The sequence below is a fragment of the Trachinotus anak genome, unplaced genomic scaffold (assembly GCF_046630095.1).
Source record: "Trachinotus anak isolate AG129_WGS33_773 ecotype Australia unplaced genomic scaffold, CSIRO_AGI_Tana_v1 ptg000011l, whole genome shotgun sequence".
NCBI classification, from domain to species: domain Eukaryota; kingdom Metazoa; phylum Chordata; class Actinopteri; order Carangiformes; family Carangidae; genus Trachinotus; species Trachinotus anak.
The window spans coordinates 10,896,473-10,916,455 of record NW_027273862.1 but is presented as its reverse complement, the minus strand read 5'-3'; the positions used below and the strand labels follow the sequence as shown (position 1 = coordinate 10,916,455).

The window sequence follows — 19,983 nt, the reverse complement described above, 5'->3', positions numbered from 1 at the left end:
TCCTTTTTGTCAATTTTAATGAAACATTCTTCCCATAAAGATAGAGTACTATTTGTATCCTACATGCGCGAGAACCATTTGAAGATACAAGGACTGTTCAAGGCCTGATCCCTAAACCCTGAGTTTCTCACAGTCAGAGGGCCTAAGTAAATATAAACTGAAAATGGGTAGACAGCAAAGTTGTAATGAGTGCTTCAAGGCTGTAGGTTAGAAAAGCATCCTTATGAGGAAAACATAACATCTTTAAATCACCAAACTTGTTGTAAATCTGAAAGATTAATACTCCCTTCAAGCAACAGTTTGACATTTTGGGTAATACACTTTTTTGCTTTCTTGCCTGGAGTAAGATGGTAAGATCGATGCCACTTTCATATCACTCAGTTGAATATGAAGCTACAGCCAGCAGCCTATTATACCTCATAGTAACATTTTCACTGTAGGACGTTTTCTTGTATTGGAGTATTTTCACACAGGAGTATGAGTACTTTTACTTAAGTAAAGGCTCTGCGTACTTCTTTCACCGCTGGATTAATGTTATTTTAAAGCTTGTGGATAAGCAAATACTTAAGAAAAGAAAACAGAAAAGTAAAATGTATTATCTTTTTATTGGCATCAATATTACCTCAGTTGATATCCCAGTTCCACACTAAAGAGGAAAGAGAGAAAGGTTTCCTTTTTGTTACATTTTATGATGGCCACAAGTATACATGACTTTGTATTTTTATTTCTTATTTACAGACTTTCAGCTGAAGGAAAGGTTATCAATCCAGCGATACAATCTCTTTCAGATAAGAGATAAGGTTTCCCAGGAGCCTTCTAAAGCGAGCTGAAGGTGGGGAAGATAAAAAAAAAACTCAATGAACAAACTCTGTGATATGATGTTAAGAGGAGAGGAAACAGAGTTTGGCACCTATGTGAAAGACTGAGCACGAGAAAGAGGTAGTTGCAGACAGATATAGAAAGAGGAGGAAATGAAAGCCTGAGATTAAATCAGATAGAAAATGAGAGATGGACACGTCTTGCTGAGATACTCTGGAAAAAAGAGCGATGCTAATGAATCAGGCTCAGGTGAATGTGCTGTGGCTCACTGACATGTTATTAATTAGAGCAAACACCACATAGGACTGTAAATGGATTATGATGAAAAGAAATGCATTTAATAAAGAGAGAGACCAAAATGGAACAAATGATGATAAAAAAAAAAAAAACATCTGTGGATTTTAAATCCTAATGCAGATTAAGGGTGACCTAAGTGTGTCATAGTTCTGATTTATTTAAACATATGAATGGCTTTTGAATGTTTATATACATGTAATAATCCATTAGCTGTAACATTTTTTTTTTCATTTTTGTAAAACAGTCGTAAAATTCATAAGTGCTCCAAATCAACAGGCAGGAAAGCAAAACAAACTCCTACTGTGTGATAGGTGCTCCTCACTCTCCTTCCCTCTGTCTTCCTCTCATCCCCTTTTGGATTCTTATAGCTCAGATCAATTGTATCCCCACAGCTTAGTCAACACACACACACAAGACATAAATACACAGATAGACACAGATACACAACCACCACAACAAGAAGAGCCTGGTGCTGGCATAAGGGCTAGGAGACTTGCCAGACCAGTCAATCTGTCCGGACCTCACAGCCTCACAGAATGACAGAAAACACACACTCCTTAGTGCTTAGTTAGTGCGTGTGTGTGTGTGTGTGTGTGTGTTCCCAACCTGCTCCCTAGAGTTCAGGTAACTAAAGGTATGAACCGGCTCTTGCAGTAGAGGATGGAGGGAGCTGTAGTTCAGGAAATTTCTATGTATTGTTTTATTTTACATTTTTTTTTTTTTTTTTACTGCACACACACATTTTTTAAAGTAAACCTCATTAAAACGTTTCCCCAAAGATTCTCTTTCTCTTTCACACACTAGCCACAACATACCACACTCCTACTATGACAATATACTGATATTAAAGGGAACCTATTATGCTCATTTCCAGCTCTATAATTTTACTCTGGGACTCCAGTAGCTTTGCATGATTCACAGTTGAAGAAAAGTTCTAATTTAGTAAATAATTAGTCGAGCCTCTGACTGAAACAGGCAATATTGGCCTCTTAAAATCTTGTTTTCCTCTGGAAGCCGGCCGAGGGCCCGTGCAGCAAGTGCTTGTGAGCAACATCTCGTTCCCTTATTGGTGTGAAGGTTGTAAACTGCAAACTGTAAAACCAAGTAACTACTAACTGCAACTAAGTAACAGAACATTACTGATTAAAAATGGAAACTTCTCAAATCCAGCCAAACATGTTTGAGCCTGAATCTGATCTGGAATGTGAGAGTGGAGGTTACAGCATGATGACACTGTTTGGTAAATATTACATCCATTACCTACTTATTGTATATTATTGTATATCTCATTGTATGCTTTTATGTATATATGTATATATATATATATATATATATATATATATATACACACTTCTTCACGCACAGTAAATGTATCTAATACTATTAGATTTGTGATGACTGATACCCCTGAAAACTGATATATTCAAGTTAAGGCAGGTAGTAAGTAAACCTAAACATATTACAGCCACAACACTAAAAAGACAAAGTGGGAATAAAGTAACCCACAGTTATGAATTCAAATAAATCCATCCACAAGACACAAATATCACCCCTTTTCACACATAATGTTGTTATCTCAGAAAATCACCTCTCTAGTCTCAGATCTCCAAAATGACAATGAAATGACAAGAGTGACAGACAGACATGGAAACGCTGAAAAGAAAGAAAATTACAATAGAGATACAAAACAGATAAAAGGAAATAGATACTTAGAGGGCAAAGACAGGGTGAGACATAGACAGATGGACACAGAGATAGAGAGATTTCAAAAGGGGAAAACAAACAACGAGTTGCTGCTTTGTTTTTTATCCTCTGTAATATTTATCTAATGAGTGTATTTTGTTATTCCCCACTGAGCTCCCTTTTTGTCCTAGCAGTGTCAGTCACTGCTTAGATTAGATTCATCCAACTAGGTCACGCCATCACCGCTGATTCACCGTGCTGGGACGAGTGGATTGATTGATTTTTATATCATAATCTCAGCCTGGGATTTGAGTACGGGGCTTGTGCCCTCCAGTAACTGCCGACAGCCACCAAATCCTCTTCCCCCGCTGCTCATAAAAAAGAGCAAGGGGGCAATGCTCCGGAGCTTGACATGTTATTTAAAGTGGTGGATACAGGGGTAGAGAGGGTAATGGAACAAGGCTGAGACATGTGCGAGGATGGAGCAAAACATGAGATTGCATTAGATTAACTCCCACCATGACTGACTGTATACTATTGGTTTTGTCACATATTGTTTGTCTGAAAGGAAAAGGAAAATGTCAATTTACCAATCAATGACAATGTCATGCCGAACACACTTTTTTTTCCTCTTCATATCAGCCACAAAGAATTAAGTGATCTTTCCCCTTTCACTCTGAACAAACCATTAGTGGCCTACGATATTTCTAAGTAGCTAAGACAATACTTACACATTTTACTACAAAAATGACAGAAAGAATAGAAGTCAAAAAATGAATAATTTTCATCACAAGGTAAATAATAACTCTGGCCCAGTCTGTAGTGAAATTGTGAGAATGAGCTAATCCACATAAAAAAAATGAAAAAAAAAAGAAAATGCAAAATTGGCTATTGATGCCTATCACACTGTAAATAATTGTCAGGTGTGGTTAAATGATTTACAGTTAATAAAGATCAGAGGCTTTCTGGCAGTTTTTAAGTGCTGTGCCTTTGATGAACTTGTGCAGCTCTGGATGTGAAAATAGGTGATGAATTCTGAAAAAAAAAAAAAAATATATATATATATATATATATATATATATATATATATATATATATATTTAAAAAAAAAAATATATATATATATATTATATATATATATATATATTTTTTTTTTTTTTTCCTGTAATCTGTTGATATAAATGTCAGAAAATGCTGAATCACAAGAAACAAAGCTACAACACACACACACACACACACACACAAACACACACCAAGATTTAGAGCTTCTGACAACCTTTGAGCAGACTGAGTTAGCCAGTTCATCTCACGTATGGGCAAGATGATTCAGTCCTTTATTGATTACTGTAACTCGTACTACAGTATACCTTCACAATAATATGACAGTTGTACAAGTGTGTGATATATATGATTAGATCAATAGGTGGCAAATCCTACTGTGTATGACACCCCCCTTGAAAAGCTTAGGATCAATAGACAATCTGCAATAACCCTTAGTAGTGTAAAACCGCCACGGGAGGATATTGCACTGCAACTGTGCAGTCAGTTTTATGTAAGGCTGTAATCTATGTGTGAGAGTGGTTATGTGAAGGACAGAGACAGGAGGAGAAAATAATGTAACAGGCAAACAAAAGACAAGTAAAAAGACACATCGAACATCAACAAATCTAAAACACCAATGATTTATTTTAAGATGTTCATTGCACGTTAAAGCAAGTATTATTTGTTTATATTTTTTCTTTGTTAATTTCTCTACAAATGTGTAGGTTTAGTTGTTTAACAGAAAACTTGTCTCTTGGCTCAGTGGCTGTAGGTTCAACATTTCTTCCAGCCCAAATGTTAGATTCCAATTGCATTTTTGAATTTACTCTGATCACAATATGCACATTTAAACTCTGTCCTAATGCATTCCTGTCCTGGGTTTGGATTAAATAGTTCACCCTGTTCTGACCTAAAAACACTGCCTTGAAACTGACAAGTTTGACATTGTATTAAGTTCACCAATCAAACTATTTTATTTGATTTTTGTGCATCTGCATAATGAAGCAGGCCTGCAGTTTCTGTCATTACATTTGCAAGTGCTTATACAATAGTTGATATGCACATAAGTGCATACAAAGTTGCACAGACACAATCATGCTGAGCAAAAAAAGAAAAGAATACACACACACCCACACTTTCTTCCTGCCCAGTCAAGTATTTTTCCTGCATTTTTTTCTCGAATAATTTTCTTTTCTTCATACCAACTCTGTTTTCATGAGCTTCTTTTTTTCATCTTTTTTCTTTCTTTTATTTATACAATTGTTTTGATTTTGTTTCATGATGATCTTTGGTTGGCTAGTGCACTTAAAACACTCTTGCTTTAGGCTATTTTATCTATAGAGGTATAGAGGTAATGACCAACAGTCCTCCATCACCCCTGGAACATCAACTCCTGTTGGCAACAAGGATCTACAAAACTTTTTCGTTGCTGGTCGGCCATATTTTTGACTGACATGTTGGACACAACCACTCTTCCTAGGTGCAAAACACAAACATACACATCTATCCACGACTTTAAGCTTTCATTACCCTCTACCAATCCCTCTGCCTTTACGTCATAGATTAATTAAGTCTGAAGTCAGAAAACACAGCATGATAGTGAGAGAGGAAGCAAGTCATAGTGAGAGAATATAAAAAAAAAAGTAAAGGAGAAGAATGTCACCCAGGTATAGAGACAGAGACAAGGGAATATAAAAAGACAGATGTTGAAGATACAGATGTGACAAACTGACAGAGAGAAAAGGAATAGAGAGTGAGCGTGGAGGAGAGAGGCATTTGTTACCTGGTTGTAAACTGCTGTGCCTCACATAAATCCCTTTACTTTGGGAAGAGCACTGGCTGATCCCACCGTTACCAACACCCACGCATCCCCAGGAAATTGAAGCTATAATTCTGAAATCCTCAGTTCCTCCCCCTTCTTTTCACTCACAGTGTTCTCGCCTGTGTTTTTTTTTCCCTCCTCCCAGACTTTCTCTCTATAGGTTGCCCTTTTCTGTTCTTGGGATTACAGGTTTAATTTATTTGGTTGTTTATTTATCTGTTGGGAAAATTACTGCAAGAGCTTTTCAGTAGTCTGCAGTTTGTGTGTGGTGGACATTCACATGATGGAGAGCGACTAAACCAGGGCCAGAATCAGATCCAAGAGTCCATATGTTTGACCTTGAGAAGAAAGACATTTTAATGACACTAAACCCACAGGTGCTTCTTATCAGTCTGAATAACTGTTGACATCATGCATGCAAACAGTTAAGACACAGCTGTTCGATTCCCTGTGAGTTTGATCAACTCTCTACTCCAGGTTATTGTTCTTCTCAAGCATGATGGGTCTTTTTCACAATGGCTTTTCAGATAATTTTCTCAGTGGTCAAGTGTCCTGCCACCTCTTCCTCTGCTGCCATCCAAACCCCTGTGGCCTTTAGCTGTCCTCCTTCTTTGAAGGAACCTGAAATGCTGGAGAAGACACATGAATGGAAAACAAACAAACAAACAAACAAACAATAAAAAACATGTTTCTCGTATAATAACTTGTTTTACTACAACCAAGAATACTGGAATTGAATTTCAGTAATTTCCACAACCAGAAGTTGTGGTCTATCGATACACTAAAACCTTATTTATCAGATATTAGACATTTGCCTGTGTTCACACGCTTGGAGTCAGTCAGTGGGTTCATGTGTAAGGTAATCAAAAGAAATATTAGTGAATGTCTTCGGGGACTTCACGACTTAATTCTTTTTGGGCCATTGGGGGACTGAGCCTCCTTCAGCATTCATGACATTAGACAGAATGTAACAGGTCCATCAAATAGGCACACACTAACATTTACCTCCAGTCTACCAATATATGACAGGAGTACACTCAGAGGAAAATCTCATGAGCATGTAGACTCTCTTTGATGTACTGGGCTTTAAATGCCAGTGTAATCAATCATGACAACATATAGAGCTGTGCAACAATATATTCTCAATCACCCTGAAATGTTATTCCACTGTATTTAACAAACAGGCAGATTACCAAGCAAAACAGTTTTTATTGAGGGTCATTTAATACTTAGAAAGCTCTTCAGTCCTACAGGGTTTTACTTTTCTAGTGCTTTGATACAATTGGAGTGGACAGTGCTATTTATGTGCTGATTGCGGTTGTTACACCAGTGAAATTTCTTGTCAGTTTGAGAGCCATCACTACTGAGATTAGCTAAAGAGATATCCCATTAGCGTGTGTGAGCTTTTGCATGAACATTTTTGTCATCCATTTTAGAGAGTGCAAGACTGTGTGTGTGCGTGCACAGCTTTGTGCGCTTCTTGTATTAGTAGAAACATGCATCTGTAAACTAGTTTGCCAAGCCTCTGTGCACCTCTGTCATTACGGCGATTGCAATCTGTTAAAGGAGAGATTAGATGAGAGGATGTACTGCATAAAGTCTATTAGAGGAATGAATTGCTTCCTGTACTCAGTGGGGTCAGTCTCTCACTGAGGATTTACTCTCTCTCAGGTTGATAAAAGCCTGGATTCTCCTCCTCGTCCTTTACAGCCCATTAAAAAAAAAAAAAAAATGTCTGGAGTATGCTTCTTCAAAATGCTCAGATATGAATTTTAAGATGTTAAATATGTTTTCTTGAATTGTTCAGCAACACAGTGTGTTGGGAAGCAACCAAACATACATTGATTCCTAATAACAGCAACAAAAGTGAAAAGTGGTTATACAGACATTGATACAAATGTGTTTCTACATGTTTCTGTTTATAAGAATATACAATACACACATGTGACCCTGGGTCATCAAACTGAAATTTCTAGTTGGATTTAGAAAGAAAAGATCTGTGGATGGGTAAATGCCTCTGGACCATCTCATACCTGTTCTCAGGAAAGATCAGCAACTGACCTTGCAACTGCCTCCCGATCTGCTGACCAGACACTGAAGTAGTCACACAAGAACCAGGACTCACAATCTGTCAGGGTCCACAATGACACAATTTGTTACAAAAAATCATATTGTATCACTGGCCCAGTTATTTCCACCTTGAGAGTCAACTGTGAAAAGAGCTGACCTCTCTACAACTGAATACTTTCTCTTTTAAGTGGTAATAATATAACAGACAGCATGGAAGTGTGCAGTATTGCCAAGACCCTTTTTATTTTCCTATGCACTGTACAAGTATTGCTAATGGTAGCAAGAGGTGACTGGCCCAGATGACAGATGACACATACCGCTGCAGGTAATTCTTTACTCAGGTTATTGTAGGTTCATCCAGTTGAGACTCTGAGGTTGGATTTGTTTATTTTTCTACAAGCATCTAAACCTATTATGGAGTGTAAACCTCTTTCATCTTTCTTCATCCGCTGAATTGGAATAAATTCACACTGGCAAATAAAATAGGTGTTTACCACTGTAGCTCCAGCTCTTTACTGTGTGTGTGTGTGTATCTGTGTGTGTGTGTGTGTGTGTGTGCGTTCTTCTTTAGTTTTTGTGCCAGAGGAGATAAATTCTCCAAACAAGGAGCACATATGAAGCAAATTAATTCATTTAAAGAATAAGTGGTAGAAAACTGTGTAACAAGTTCAGTTTGCCAAGTTTATTGTTTGTTGTTATTTTTACCTCTAAAATTACCCGGACATTTTCTTGTAATATGTTATTATGCTTCCATATGCTAAACATTATAGAATTTAATAACATAAAACCTTACAGTGCGGCTATAGAAAAACAAACAAAACAAAATTGCCATCCTATGTGACTTGGCAGCTTGAAAAAGAATACACAATCCAAAGAGGCAGGTTAGCTGGGACAGTTTAAAACAGAATAAAATGACCTTGTTTTTTCTTTCTTTTTACTGTTATAACTTGACCAAATAGTCATTAGGAGAGATAGAGTTACACATACACAGACTTGTACAATGGAGCTCAACAAAACAACCACAAGTTAGTAATTCATAGCCAGTGAAGCAACTCCAGTAGAGAAACTGGGGCTTGACTGCTTTGCCTCAGGGTGTTTTTACTGTAGTTGATGAGGGAGGGCGAAACCTTTCTATTTTACTCCACCAACAAGATTTTTGTAGCCACTTGTGGGATTTTAATGGGTGACATTTTGGTCACAAGCTCACAGTTACCTTCCCGTCACCCCATTTATGCCCTCTGGCAAGATATGGAAAAACCTATTACAAGATGTTGCAGGTAGTGCCACCTATGTGATCTGGAGCTTTTTGAATACTTTAAAAAGTGCTCAGATTACACTGACCCAGACAGTATAACAATGTGAAACACGTATGTCACAATCATTAGATATCGGGGAAGCCCTGTTTGATGCTCCATATAAAACAGTGCAGTGGGCCTTGTTTTACAAAGACATTTTTAACAGCACATGCTGGAATATTATTATAGGCATGGACTATAAATAAACCCAAAACCTTGTCAGTACAGAGAGCAAGAGTTTGTATTTGCACAGCCACTAACACTGTGTCAGCCACTGCCAGTGACAAGCTAATGAACAACACAAACAAATGACTGTGCTTATTTAAATAATGCAATAATGCAAATAGCTACACTTCTGATACATTAACTAGTTGCTGATTTTGGAGCACAAGAAACTCCTCAAAAATTCCTTAGTCTGGGTCGGACTGAGGCTCAAACATGCGGCTGTCAGATGTTTCCTCCGCTAACCATCTTAATACCCACTGCTGTTTCACCTGTCAACCTAGCGCAAGCAGCAGTGGTGGGTGGGGCACAAGTCCTGATCCAGATTTCTCAAGGATGAAGTAAGCGTAAAGATGCAAACACAAAGCAACATTATTATTACACTGGACTGGTTCCGCCTCCCAACAAATGGCTGCAAGTCTGAAATTTAGTCTTTGTCTTTAAACTCTGGTTTTGGCTTCATCAATATTTAGCTGCTAGATAACCAGTGCTATGTGCCAACTTTGTCTGAGGTTTGGTGACAGGCATATAACATTATCAGAGGTTATCTTTTGAAACAGCTGGCTGATTGCTGTCGCTGGAAATTGAGTTGAGAGGATCATTGAGACTGAACAACACAATAAGCCTGTATCTATGTGTGCGTAAGAAGAAGCTAACGCATGCCTTGGAGCAGCACATTTTCTGTGGGTTTGTCACCAGAGCTCAGCTCTAGTTCCTCATGATGTAAAGCGTTCATGTCAAACTATATGTTATATTTACTTATTTTATTTACCCCCTTTATTTAGTAATTGTGCAGTCGTGACACACTGTATAAACCCATGTTGAGACCATCAGTGCACTGTCACTGTGGATGTGTTTCTTTTCTCCCTCTCTCCAAACATCCTCATGAATGATTAATATCCTTTTTTCCTTTTGCCCTATCCCCCTCTCCCACTTTAGTCCCGTCTTTTATTCTCTCCATTCTCATCAGTGAGCCTCTCGCTCCCACTGCTCTGCCCTTTTTTTTTTTCTTTTTGTATTTTGAAACTGCTGGGTTTCAATCGATCTCTGTCTGGCAACAGGATTTATTTATTTATTTATTGCCTCTGCAGTTGCATTTTGGGTCATCTTGTACTTTTCCTGTTAGGTCAGTCATAGGAAATGGACGCATTGGTTTGGGGAAGATACGGGCGATATGAGATCAGGGGAGCAGGGACATGAATTACCTTTGGTGTCCTGATTGGTGTGTGCTGAGAAAAGACTGGAAATTCAAACACTCCCACATGAATGCACAATGGCTCACCAGCACTAACACACAAACAAATACACTCATGTCTACACATATCCACACACTACATCATATTTGCAGTCAGAACAGTAATAATAAACGGCTACTGTGTGCTGATTTGATTGGAGGTCGGGTCTTGCCTGTGTGTCTTAGGATTTACACAGTGAAGTGGTGATCCTCTGTAGACATCTGGAGCAGAATATCCAGAAGTGGTTCTGAATATATGGGAGTACACACACACACACACACACACACACATTAACATAACACATACTCCCAGTCTTACTTTTAAATAATGTCATCACTTGCATGCAAAATCCTGTAACCATCCTGCAACTGATGCAACAGATCTATCCTGCAATCTAGATGTGACAGGTGCACGGACAGTTAACAATATTACTGTCGGACATCAACATCTGTAGGTTATAACATCTGGAACTACCACCGCTGTACAACAGTTGCAAAGCACAAGAAAAACAATTTAGTTCTGCTCTGTGTAACAACAGAAAATTGATTTGCACTTGTAATCCTCTCTTCTCTCTTCCTCCATTGTGTCTGTGTCTCCCCCCTTTAGCTCCCCCAATGATCCGGCTGTCAGTCAATGACACGGTGGTGGTGGATCCCGGGCAGGATGTTGTCTTAACCTGCGAGGTGACTGCAGGTTTCCCCCTCCCCACTGTGACGTGGTCGCGGTACCCAGGCGCACTTCCTCTCAGCGCCAAAGTTCGAGGGCCAACACTGATTTTACGGGCGGTCACACCAGCCGACGCCGGCTTTTACAACTGCTCAGCTGTCAACAACGTGGGCAACCCGGCCCGCAAGAACGTCAATCTGGTTGTCAGGAGTAAGTAAGGCGTATGTGTGTTTGTTCCAAGGGGAGGGAGGGGCAGAAGCTGGGAGATTCATTGGTGAACTCATGAGGTGGATAGCATGGATGTTTTTTCCCCTCTTTGGCTGGTTTGGGTTAAAAATGCTTAGTCCATTCTTGCAACAATTAAGATTCTTCATTTAGCATCTTTGAAAGTGGAAACAAAAGTGTAAGATTTTTGATGCATTTATTTATGTTGTGTCATTCCATGTTTTCTTCTTTCACTTTCGTAGTTGAGGGGACAGTAAACAGATTATAAAATCAGATTCAGATAGTACATAAACGATAAATACCTCAGTATTCTTGAATATATCATATCAAACATTTTGTATTTTTCTTTTCCATCACTTCAGGCCATGCCTATTTCAACCAAAGTCTTTAAGTTTAAATGATTTCCCTTACTTAAAATGTCCAATGTCCAATCCAATCCTTACTAGCTTGACTATAACTATGTGTGTTAATGTGTACAAATACATCCGTGTGTGTGTGTGTGTGTGTGTGGTGTGTGACACGCGAGCAGTTGATCCATCATTAGAGAGAGCTGATGTGAATCTTGTCAGAATAGGCGGGTTAAGTATCGCTCTTTTTCTAATTCCCCTGCCGTTAAAACAGAAGCTTTCCACTCTCCCTCCCCTCCGGCTATTTTTAGGCCCTTTAATCATCTTTATTCACTCCAATTAGTTAGACTGGAGTGGAAGCAATTAGCGACAGTCTCTTCTGTTAGTTAACACTGTAGAGAGCGTATGCTGGATGGGTTTCTCCTGTTAGCTTAATGGGCCTGAACGCATCGTCACACCAGCACAGGTGGCAAGACAGTGAATGAGAGGCACACATACACACACACACACACACACACACACACACACACACACACACACACACACACACACACACGCTGGTTCAGTGAGTGTACAGAGACAGAAGTTGGCAGGTCGGCAGATCACACACACACACACACACACACACACACACACACACATACAGAGGTGCACACAGCATCCTCTCCACACTAAGCAGGTAAAGTTGAAGGATTGTGTTAACCATATGGTCACTGCCTCACATCTATGGCTCCACCCAAGCATCTTGTTAACAAGCTCAGAAGAAGTTTAAATCAAGCCCTCCTCTCCTCCTCGCAGCCTGTCTCTCCCCTTGGTGGGGAAACAGAGAGCTGTTTTGTATTCAACATGGAAATCTGTTGGGGAAACGCAGCCTTTGAAACTGAAAATTAAATGTGACAGTGTGAGAGTTACTCTTTGTCCTTGATTTTGTTTCCCCCCTCCTCCTTATCTCCCTGTTATTTTATTCTGTATCTGGCTCCTTTTGTCTCTCCCTCCTTCACAATTTGCTTCTTCCTCTCTCTTTCTCTCTTTCTTCTTCAATTTCCTTTTCCTTTGGTTTCATTTTGTCATGCTGCCCCCTCCTCATGCCTCACACACTATGTTACACACTCATCTACCATGTGACAATGTGTGCCAAAGGGGGACGCGTTGTCATTGTCGCCACACAAATATTATAATTCTGTCACCATTTTACAGTAATGAGTGCACCAGCACCTCAGTCAGGACTTTCCAGTAATGTATTGAGATCACTCATTTTTAATAACTGTATAGATATTTGACAAATGCATGTATTTGCACCATTTGCTCTTATATCTTCACTATAAAAAAAGTGGCGCCCCCTTATGGGACCTGTTAAATGTGAATTTGTGAGTGAGAGAGTGAATTTATTAGGGAGTTACAAGCCAGTACCATAAAAATGTGAAGAGTAGAAAATATCCCAACAAAAGGATGTTCTTTTTCATCAACTCTTGAGTTATTTTTTTTAATTAATTTCGCAGTCATTAAAATTTTGCTGGTAACATTCTTCCTCCGATCATTGTTTTTAAGACTTCACCGTAATCAGTCCCCCACAATGTATCATATATTTAACCCTTTCTCCTCTCTTCTTCTTCATCCCACTACCACCACACACAGCGATGAGCAACCTGACTTTCCAAATTACACCAGATTCCAACAAGGACAGCGAGACCATCCAAATGGGTCGGGACCTCAAGCTGTCGTGCCACGTCGATGCCACCCCTCAGGACAAGGTCAATTACACCTGGTACAAGAACGGTGCTCCTGTCTTCAACTCGGATAGCCTGATCCTGCTGCGCAGTGACCCTGACATGGCACCCGGCACCAGCAGCTTGGAGATTGTTGACATGAAGTTCAGAGACTTGGCTACGTACAGTTGTGTGGCGAACTTCCCAGGCAGCAGGGTCCCAGAGCTCCGTGTGGATGTCAACATCTCTCAGAACAGTGGTGGGATTTTAATTTTCTTTTTTTTATTTCATAGCTCTGTGTAACTGAGACACATTTCCAGTGAAATAGCTAACTTGGGCTGTCAAAAGAAAAAAACTGTTCCTGGGTCGATACATTTTCCTGTAGTCAGATTACAAGATAAACTGACCCCAATGATCCAATGGGCTGTAAATGAGTGCATGTATTTAACTGCTGATCAGTAGCTTTACTCAAATGAGAATCTGGTGAAATCTGCACCGGTTAGTCTGATGTTTGAGGTTATAGGCTGGGAATTCATTACTCAAGCTTTCTACATGCTGAGCACACAGTCAGTGTCAAGTTGTTTTTGGCAGACTTCCCCTGAAGAACTTATTTTCTTGATTACTTCAGCCTCCATTGATTTGCTGACGTGTTTCATCTTTGTGGTAGTGTTCACATAATTTTGCCCCTTCCTCACTATCTCCTGGAGTATACAATATAGGCCTCTCACTTAAAAAAACAAAAAAAAGGAAAAAAACAACCCATAAATTATTTGAATGCAACCAATGCCAATCCTAAAAAACACACAGAATGAACTATGTTACTTTCATTTATGAATCCTCCACTGCCTTAATCCAAAATGTTCCTCAGTTTGTTTGGTATCATAATTGACCTTTCTGCATTAGTAAAGACAACAAATGTACCTTGCAAAGGTACCTGAGAGAGCTCAACGCAGTGCAACTTAAGACAGCACATGCAAATAGGCAAAACACAAGCAAATTAAGAAAACATTTTCATTAATTTGACAACACATGCGCTGCAAGTACACATAACACAACTAAATAGACAAACACGCTGCAAGTAGCACGGATGACAATGAAAGCCTTTCCAGGGGACACAAAAAAATGATGAGCCTGACTGGAACATGCCTGTTGCTCTCTGGACACTGTACAAAGGGTTATATGGACAGTAAATTTTAGGAACACCACTTGCATACAAGGCACAACCTGTTGTGCTCATACACTGTAAATCTTTGAATCTGATAACATCATCACAGATTGAATAATTGTTTTTTTACTACACCCAAATGGTAGTTTGCACTTAAGTAACATTAAGTGACGATCTTAACACAATATTTTTCCATTTCCCACTTTCTGTCTAAGTACTCACCATGTCCCCTTGTTACACAGAGAATTTGAGAATCATAACGTTAGTGTTCAATACTGAGCAGTAATGTTTTTTAATGTTTCCATGTTGCATTGCAACTGTGATATATCAGATTTCCCTTAGATTTCTCTAGAATGAAAATCATATTAAAGTTACTTGCCTTTATTGCAGCAGTTTGTATCATTGCAAAGAAATTCATACTTTTCAAATACATTATTCATGTTTGTTTTAACTCATCGAATTAAAACCTTTCTTACGATTAGTTTAACTTTTTCTCTTCTCTCCTTTTTCCTCCAGTCTCTCCTCCAGTGCTGTCAGTTCCATCAGGAGGTCAGGTGGTCAGTGTGCGAGAGGGAGGTAATGCTGAGCTGGTGTGCTTGGTGGTGGATGGCAAACCACGCCCACCTATACTATGGTCGCGGACAGAGAAGGACCTACTAATGCCATCAGGGAAGACTGTGATGGAGACGCCTGATGGCCGCTTGAGGCTAAGGAACGTCAGCCGGGACATGATGGGGCTGTATCGATGCCAGACTGCTCCATACAATGGGCTTAACATCAAACGCAGAGAGGCACAGGTCCAACTCAATGTGCAGTGTAAGTGTGGATGAGATTATTTTCAACTGGGAACTCAGAATACAACAATTTACAACAAGTTCAGTTTTGAATACAATTCTTTCTAATGAACAAAGTCTTTCTTTGTTGCTATGGTAATATCAGAGATCCATCAAAACGTTACACTTTTCTTTTCCCCACCCTCAATAATGGCATAATCTTCACACTTTGCTCATAACTATGTACTTTAAAGACAGCTAAGGAAATGTAAGGTAATGTAAAGAGTGTAAAAATGGAGCACTTCAGTGGGGTCTGTCTGTATATGTAAAACTTCCTGAGGATGAATTTTAGGGATCTGACTTGCTAAAGTATTACACAACTTCAAGGTTTATACTTACTTAATTGCACACTAGCTTCATGTAGTTCCACAAAACAGTGCAAGCTGAGAAGATGTCATGTGAACCTATGACCCTAGATAATCACATTGTAACCTCCTTTATTGGTTTAAACAACTTTCCAATACTTTAAGTTGCATTTTGAAGCAAATTTCCCATTGTTTTTGCTCAGGAAGCGTAAGCTATGCATAGGTAGCAGGAGGTTTCATATTCCATCCAAGAATACCATCATAGATCCATTAAAATTTCTACCCTCACTGGATGTACTCAGTTTGGATTTGCACGCCAGGTGGGCAAAATCAGTAAACCATATAAAACTGTCAACAACAGCTTAGATAGGATACCCTGCTGTATTTCCTCATGTTGGTGCCACTGCTGTCATGCTGCAACACATTAAAACCACTGGTTAAATCAAACAAAATAACCTACTGAAAATGATCCTCACAGAACAAGTTCACTTATGGAAGTTTCCTTGGCACTCACTCAAGAAGTTTCACTTACCTTTAATAACCTAGTCATTAAAAACAAACAAAAAGAAAAACAGATTTGCAGTGAGTTTAGTCATAAATACACTATTTAAAAACTTAAAACATCCATTAGCTTAAAATGTTGTTGGATGAGTCACTAATATACTGTTTAGGCTGAAGCATGCCCTCTTGCACAGCAGTGTATAATTGAATTGATAAGTGTTTGGTTCAAATCAGTAATTTTATGTTAAAAGGAATCCAGTTTTCAATTCAACCCTTTCAACACACTCCTAGTGTACCCTGTGTACAAGGTCAAGTTAAAAAAGCTACTATTAATCATCATAGCCATGAAATATAGAAGATAAAAGAAAAACATGAAGATACAAAAAAACAAGAACACTACATGTTTTGAGGGGCAACAGTCCTTGCTTTTTGTAGCTGAATTTATTTATTTATATGCCATTCAAGCAAAGGTGCAAGGGAAGTGTTCATCTCTGTGGATGGAGCAATTATAAGTATATACCTTGGACAGAATCACTGAATGTTTTTTATTGAATTTTAAGAAAAAGTTGATAAAGTGATTTTGCTCCTGTGCTTAAAACCACAACCTAGTAAGCATTTGAGAGTATTTGGCCCGTTAGGACCAATTTCCCACACTGACGTGGTTGATAAATACAGGCCCAAATCAGCATCTCCTCCTCTCCTCTCCTCTCCTCTCCTTAAGAAGGATTTACCGAGCTTGCTAATGCAGAGAGGGCGGGAAGGGCAACACTCTGTGAGCTCCGCTGTCCACACTGGCCAACTCTGATTAATGGCCCAGGTGGCCACCCCTCTCTGGACAGAGAAAGAAACAGTGAGATGAGACAGATACATGAGCAGGAGTGAGAGAGAGAGAGAGAAACGGGGTTAAGAGAAAGCTTGAGACAGGAAGGTGGGGTTAGGGATGGTGGGAAGAGGGAGGAGGGCACTGTGAGGGTGTTGTGAAAGCACCTGTGTGATTTGGAAGAAGAGAAACAGGTTGGTAGATAGAGAAACAACATGAAGCATGAGATATTTCTTAAATATTTACAGCCACAAAAGTGTGGGGAAAAAGACCCTTCCTCTTCTCTCCTCTCACTGCCATTCTTTATCCCCCATTTTTACTCCATTTGTTTATTTATCAGGTTTGTTTTGCCTCCTTCCATTTAGCACCACTGATCGATGTGAGGGAAGGATGCCATCATTTTTTATGGCAGCTATAATTAAGTGGATACGCGGATTCTTGCCACTCTTGCCTCTCCTGCTTCCTCTTTCTGCCTTGTATCCTTTCTTTACTTGCCCACTTTCCCTCCTAGAGAGGTGGCTGTTCTTCCTCATTGCCATTCTCATCATCATCAATCAGCTAGCTGCTGGCCATGAGCGAGGACCTCTCTCTGTCTTGTCATTCCCTTTCTGCATCCTGCATTCTCTCATTCTCTCCCCACCTCCCATACTCAATCATCGACTTCTCTCACTTTCACACCACACTTCCCCTATCATTCGTCTTCCTCATTGTCTGCTTCTTTAAGAGCACTTTCTCTCTCCCTTCATCCTACCTTCTACCCCCTCCGCCCCCCCAACACACACACTCACACACACACACACACACACACACACACACACACACACACCCTCTTTCTCTCAGTCTCATGTAAATTGATTTTCTCTTTGTGTACTGTAAATGTTTGGCTTGGTCAGTGTTGCATTCCCGGATGGAATTCATTTTGCATTCAATAAGACAGATAGCGATGGTGTGTTTACATGGATTATGGTCTCCTGACTATGAAACATTGCAGTGCGGTGCTGTTGATGCTGAATAAGTTGCAAATAAATGCAAAACAATGCTCCAGAGATTTGAAAACTTAATTTAGTATTTGAAGTAACCCGATGACTTGAAAAAGTGAAACCCACTGCTTAGAAACTTACGTAATTGTTAAAATGAATGCTTATGGTCAGGTAAGGGAATATAATAACTTGTCCACCAAATTCTACTGGGGGATGGGATGATTTATAAACTGCTCACAAACCAGCTCACAACACACTCTACCCTCCCCCCTACTTCTGTCACCACTGCTCCACGGTTTGTCTGTTTTTCTTTACCCTTGCCACCTGTTTCCAAAGTCAGATAGCCATCAGTATGCGTATACGTGTCTATAAGCATGAGCAGGGTATGTGACCATACACTAATCAGTCCATGTGATTACAGTATGACCTTTGACTGCTCACCTATTGCTCAACTTTATCACACAGTGCTGCTGTGGCTGCAGGAAGTAGCTGCACAGTGGCTCCAAGAGGTCAGGAGCGTAGCAATGACTGGACACTCGGCAGCAAATAGCAGTTTTGGTCACACAAGCAAGAAAGTGGGGAAAAAGTTTGGATGTTGCATCTCTATACTGAGAATATTAACTAAAAGCAAACACAGAACACAGGAGCTGAGAAGTTAAATGTTATGGTTGTTTACAGTCTCTTTAGCATGCAGGTGCTTACTCATGTTCCTCTGACTGGAGTACAAGCACAGAATGGTGAACAAAGAATTGGTCTGGCTGTGTGTACCTGTGTCTGTAGCAAAACATAAAGAGTAAAAGCTTTACTCACAGACAGGACAGATTTATTTGTTAAGAGCTTCAGATTTCAAAAGAAGCTTCAATCTTGACAGTATTAACTAAAGTAGGTAATGTGTTGACAATAGGTTTACAGTTGTTGATGTTTTATTAACTTTTATAAAAGTCACACAGTGTTGTGTTGTCTCTTGAAAATTAAAATGACAATGAGCTATTTTGCATTTGAAAAATACATAAAGTATGGGTATCAACCAGTCAAAGTTTATTTTGGGTAACACCATTCCAAAAAGTGCTAAAATAATGCTTGAAAGATGACTGACAAGCTGATGATAAGAAAATGCAAATATAAAAGTAAAACATATAAAAAAGAACACAACAAATTAAATAGAGCGGCACAGCAGTGCAGTTGTTAACACCATTGCCTCACAGCAAGAAGGTTGTGGGTTTAAGAAAGACACAGAGGAGTTTTCAGTGTGGAGTTTGTATGTTCTCCCTGTGGGTTTCCTCTGGGTACTCCTTATACTGTACAGATAAGCAGTATAGATAATGAATAGATGAATGGATGGATGCATAAATACTTAATTACTTAAATTTACTATTTACTTAAATTAAAACAAATGGTCATAAAACAATCTTATCAAAAGTGAAGCTAAAAATGTAAGTTTTAAGTCTGTGTTTAAAGATGGGTTGTCTATGTTCAATGGCCAGGACTTCATAGACACCCTCACCTGTCGGGTGTTTAAGCAACATGATTTGTTATTCAGATTCCTGTTGGAGAATACAGTTATTATTTTCTTCTCTCCTGGGATGGTTAATTCTGTCCAGAGATTTCAAACAGAGTAAGAGCATCCCTCTGTTTCTCCCCTGCTCAAGGTCTCTTCTCCTCCTTACTGTAGCACAGTCTGTATCCCTATCTGTCTGAATTACAGGCATAACATAGATTAGAATATAATTACACATCTGTGTCTGATATACTTGATTCATAAGGGACTTGAGTCATGCTGCCTCACCTCTGGGGGCTGTAACACAAGATCTCATCACCGTTAGTACAGCAATACCACCATTAGCATCTTGTCTATTATCTACATGATTAGCCAGGGGTGAACTATAGCTGGCTGGTGATTTGTGGCAGAGTAATTTGGCTGTGTTGCATCTTGACTGACCCGAGGGCAACA

The 19,983-nt window shown here is 39.3% G+C and overlaps 1 protein-coding gene across 2 annotated transcripts in view; it reads left to right on the top strand.

Moving 5' to 3' along the window:
- Positions 1-19,983, top strand: part of LOC139627469 (MAM domain-containing glycosylphosphatidylinositol anchor protein 1) — a 161,738-nt gene that overhangs the window by 100,656 nt on the left and 41,099 nt on the right. For both annotated transcript variants that reach the window (XM_071488245.1, XM_071488243.1), the window contains exons 7-9: positions 11,091-11,360; positions 13,358-13,687; positions 15,110-15,409. In XM_071488245.1, the coding sequence (XP_071344346.1) occupies positions 11,091-11,360; positions 13,358-13,687; positions 15,110-15,409 (900 nt within the window). The remainder of the gene's footprint in view (positions 1-11,090; positions 11,361-13,357; positions 13,688-15,109; positions 15,410-19,983) is intronic.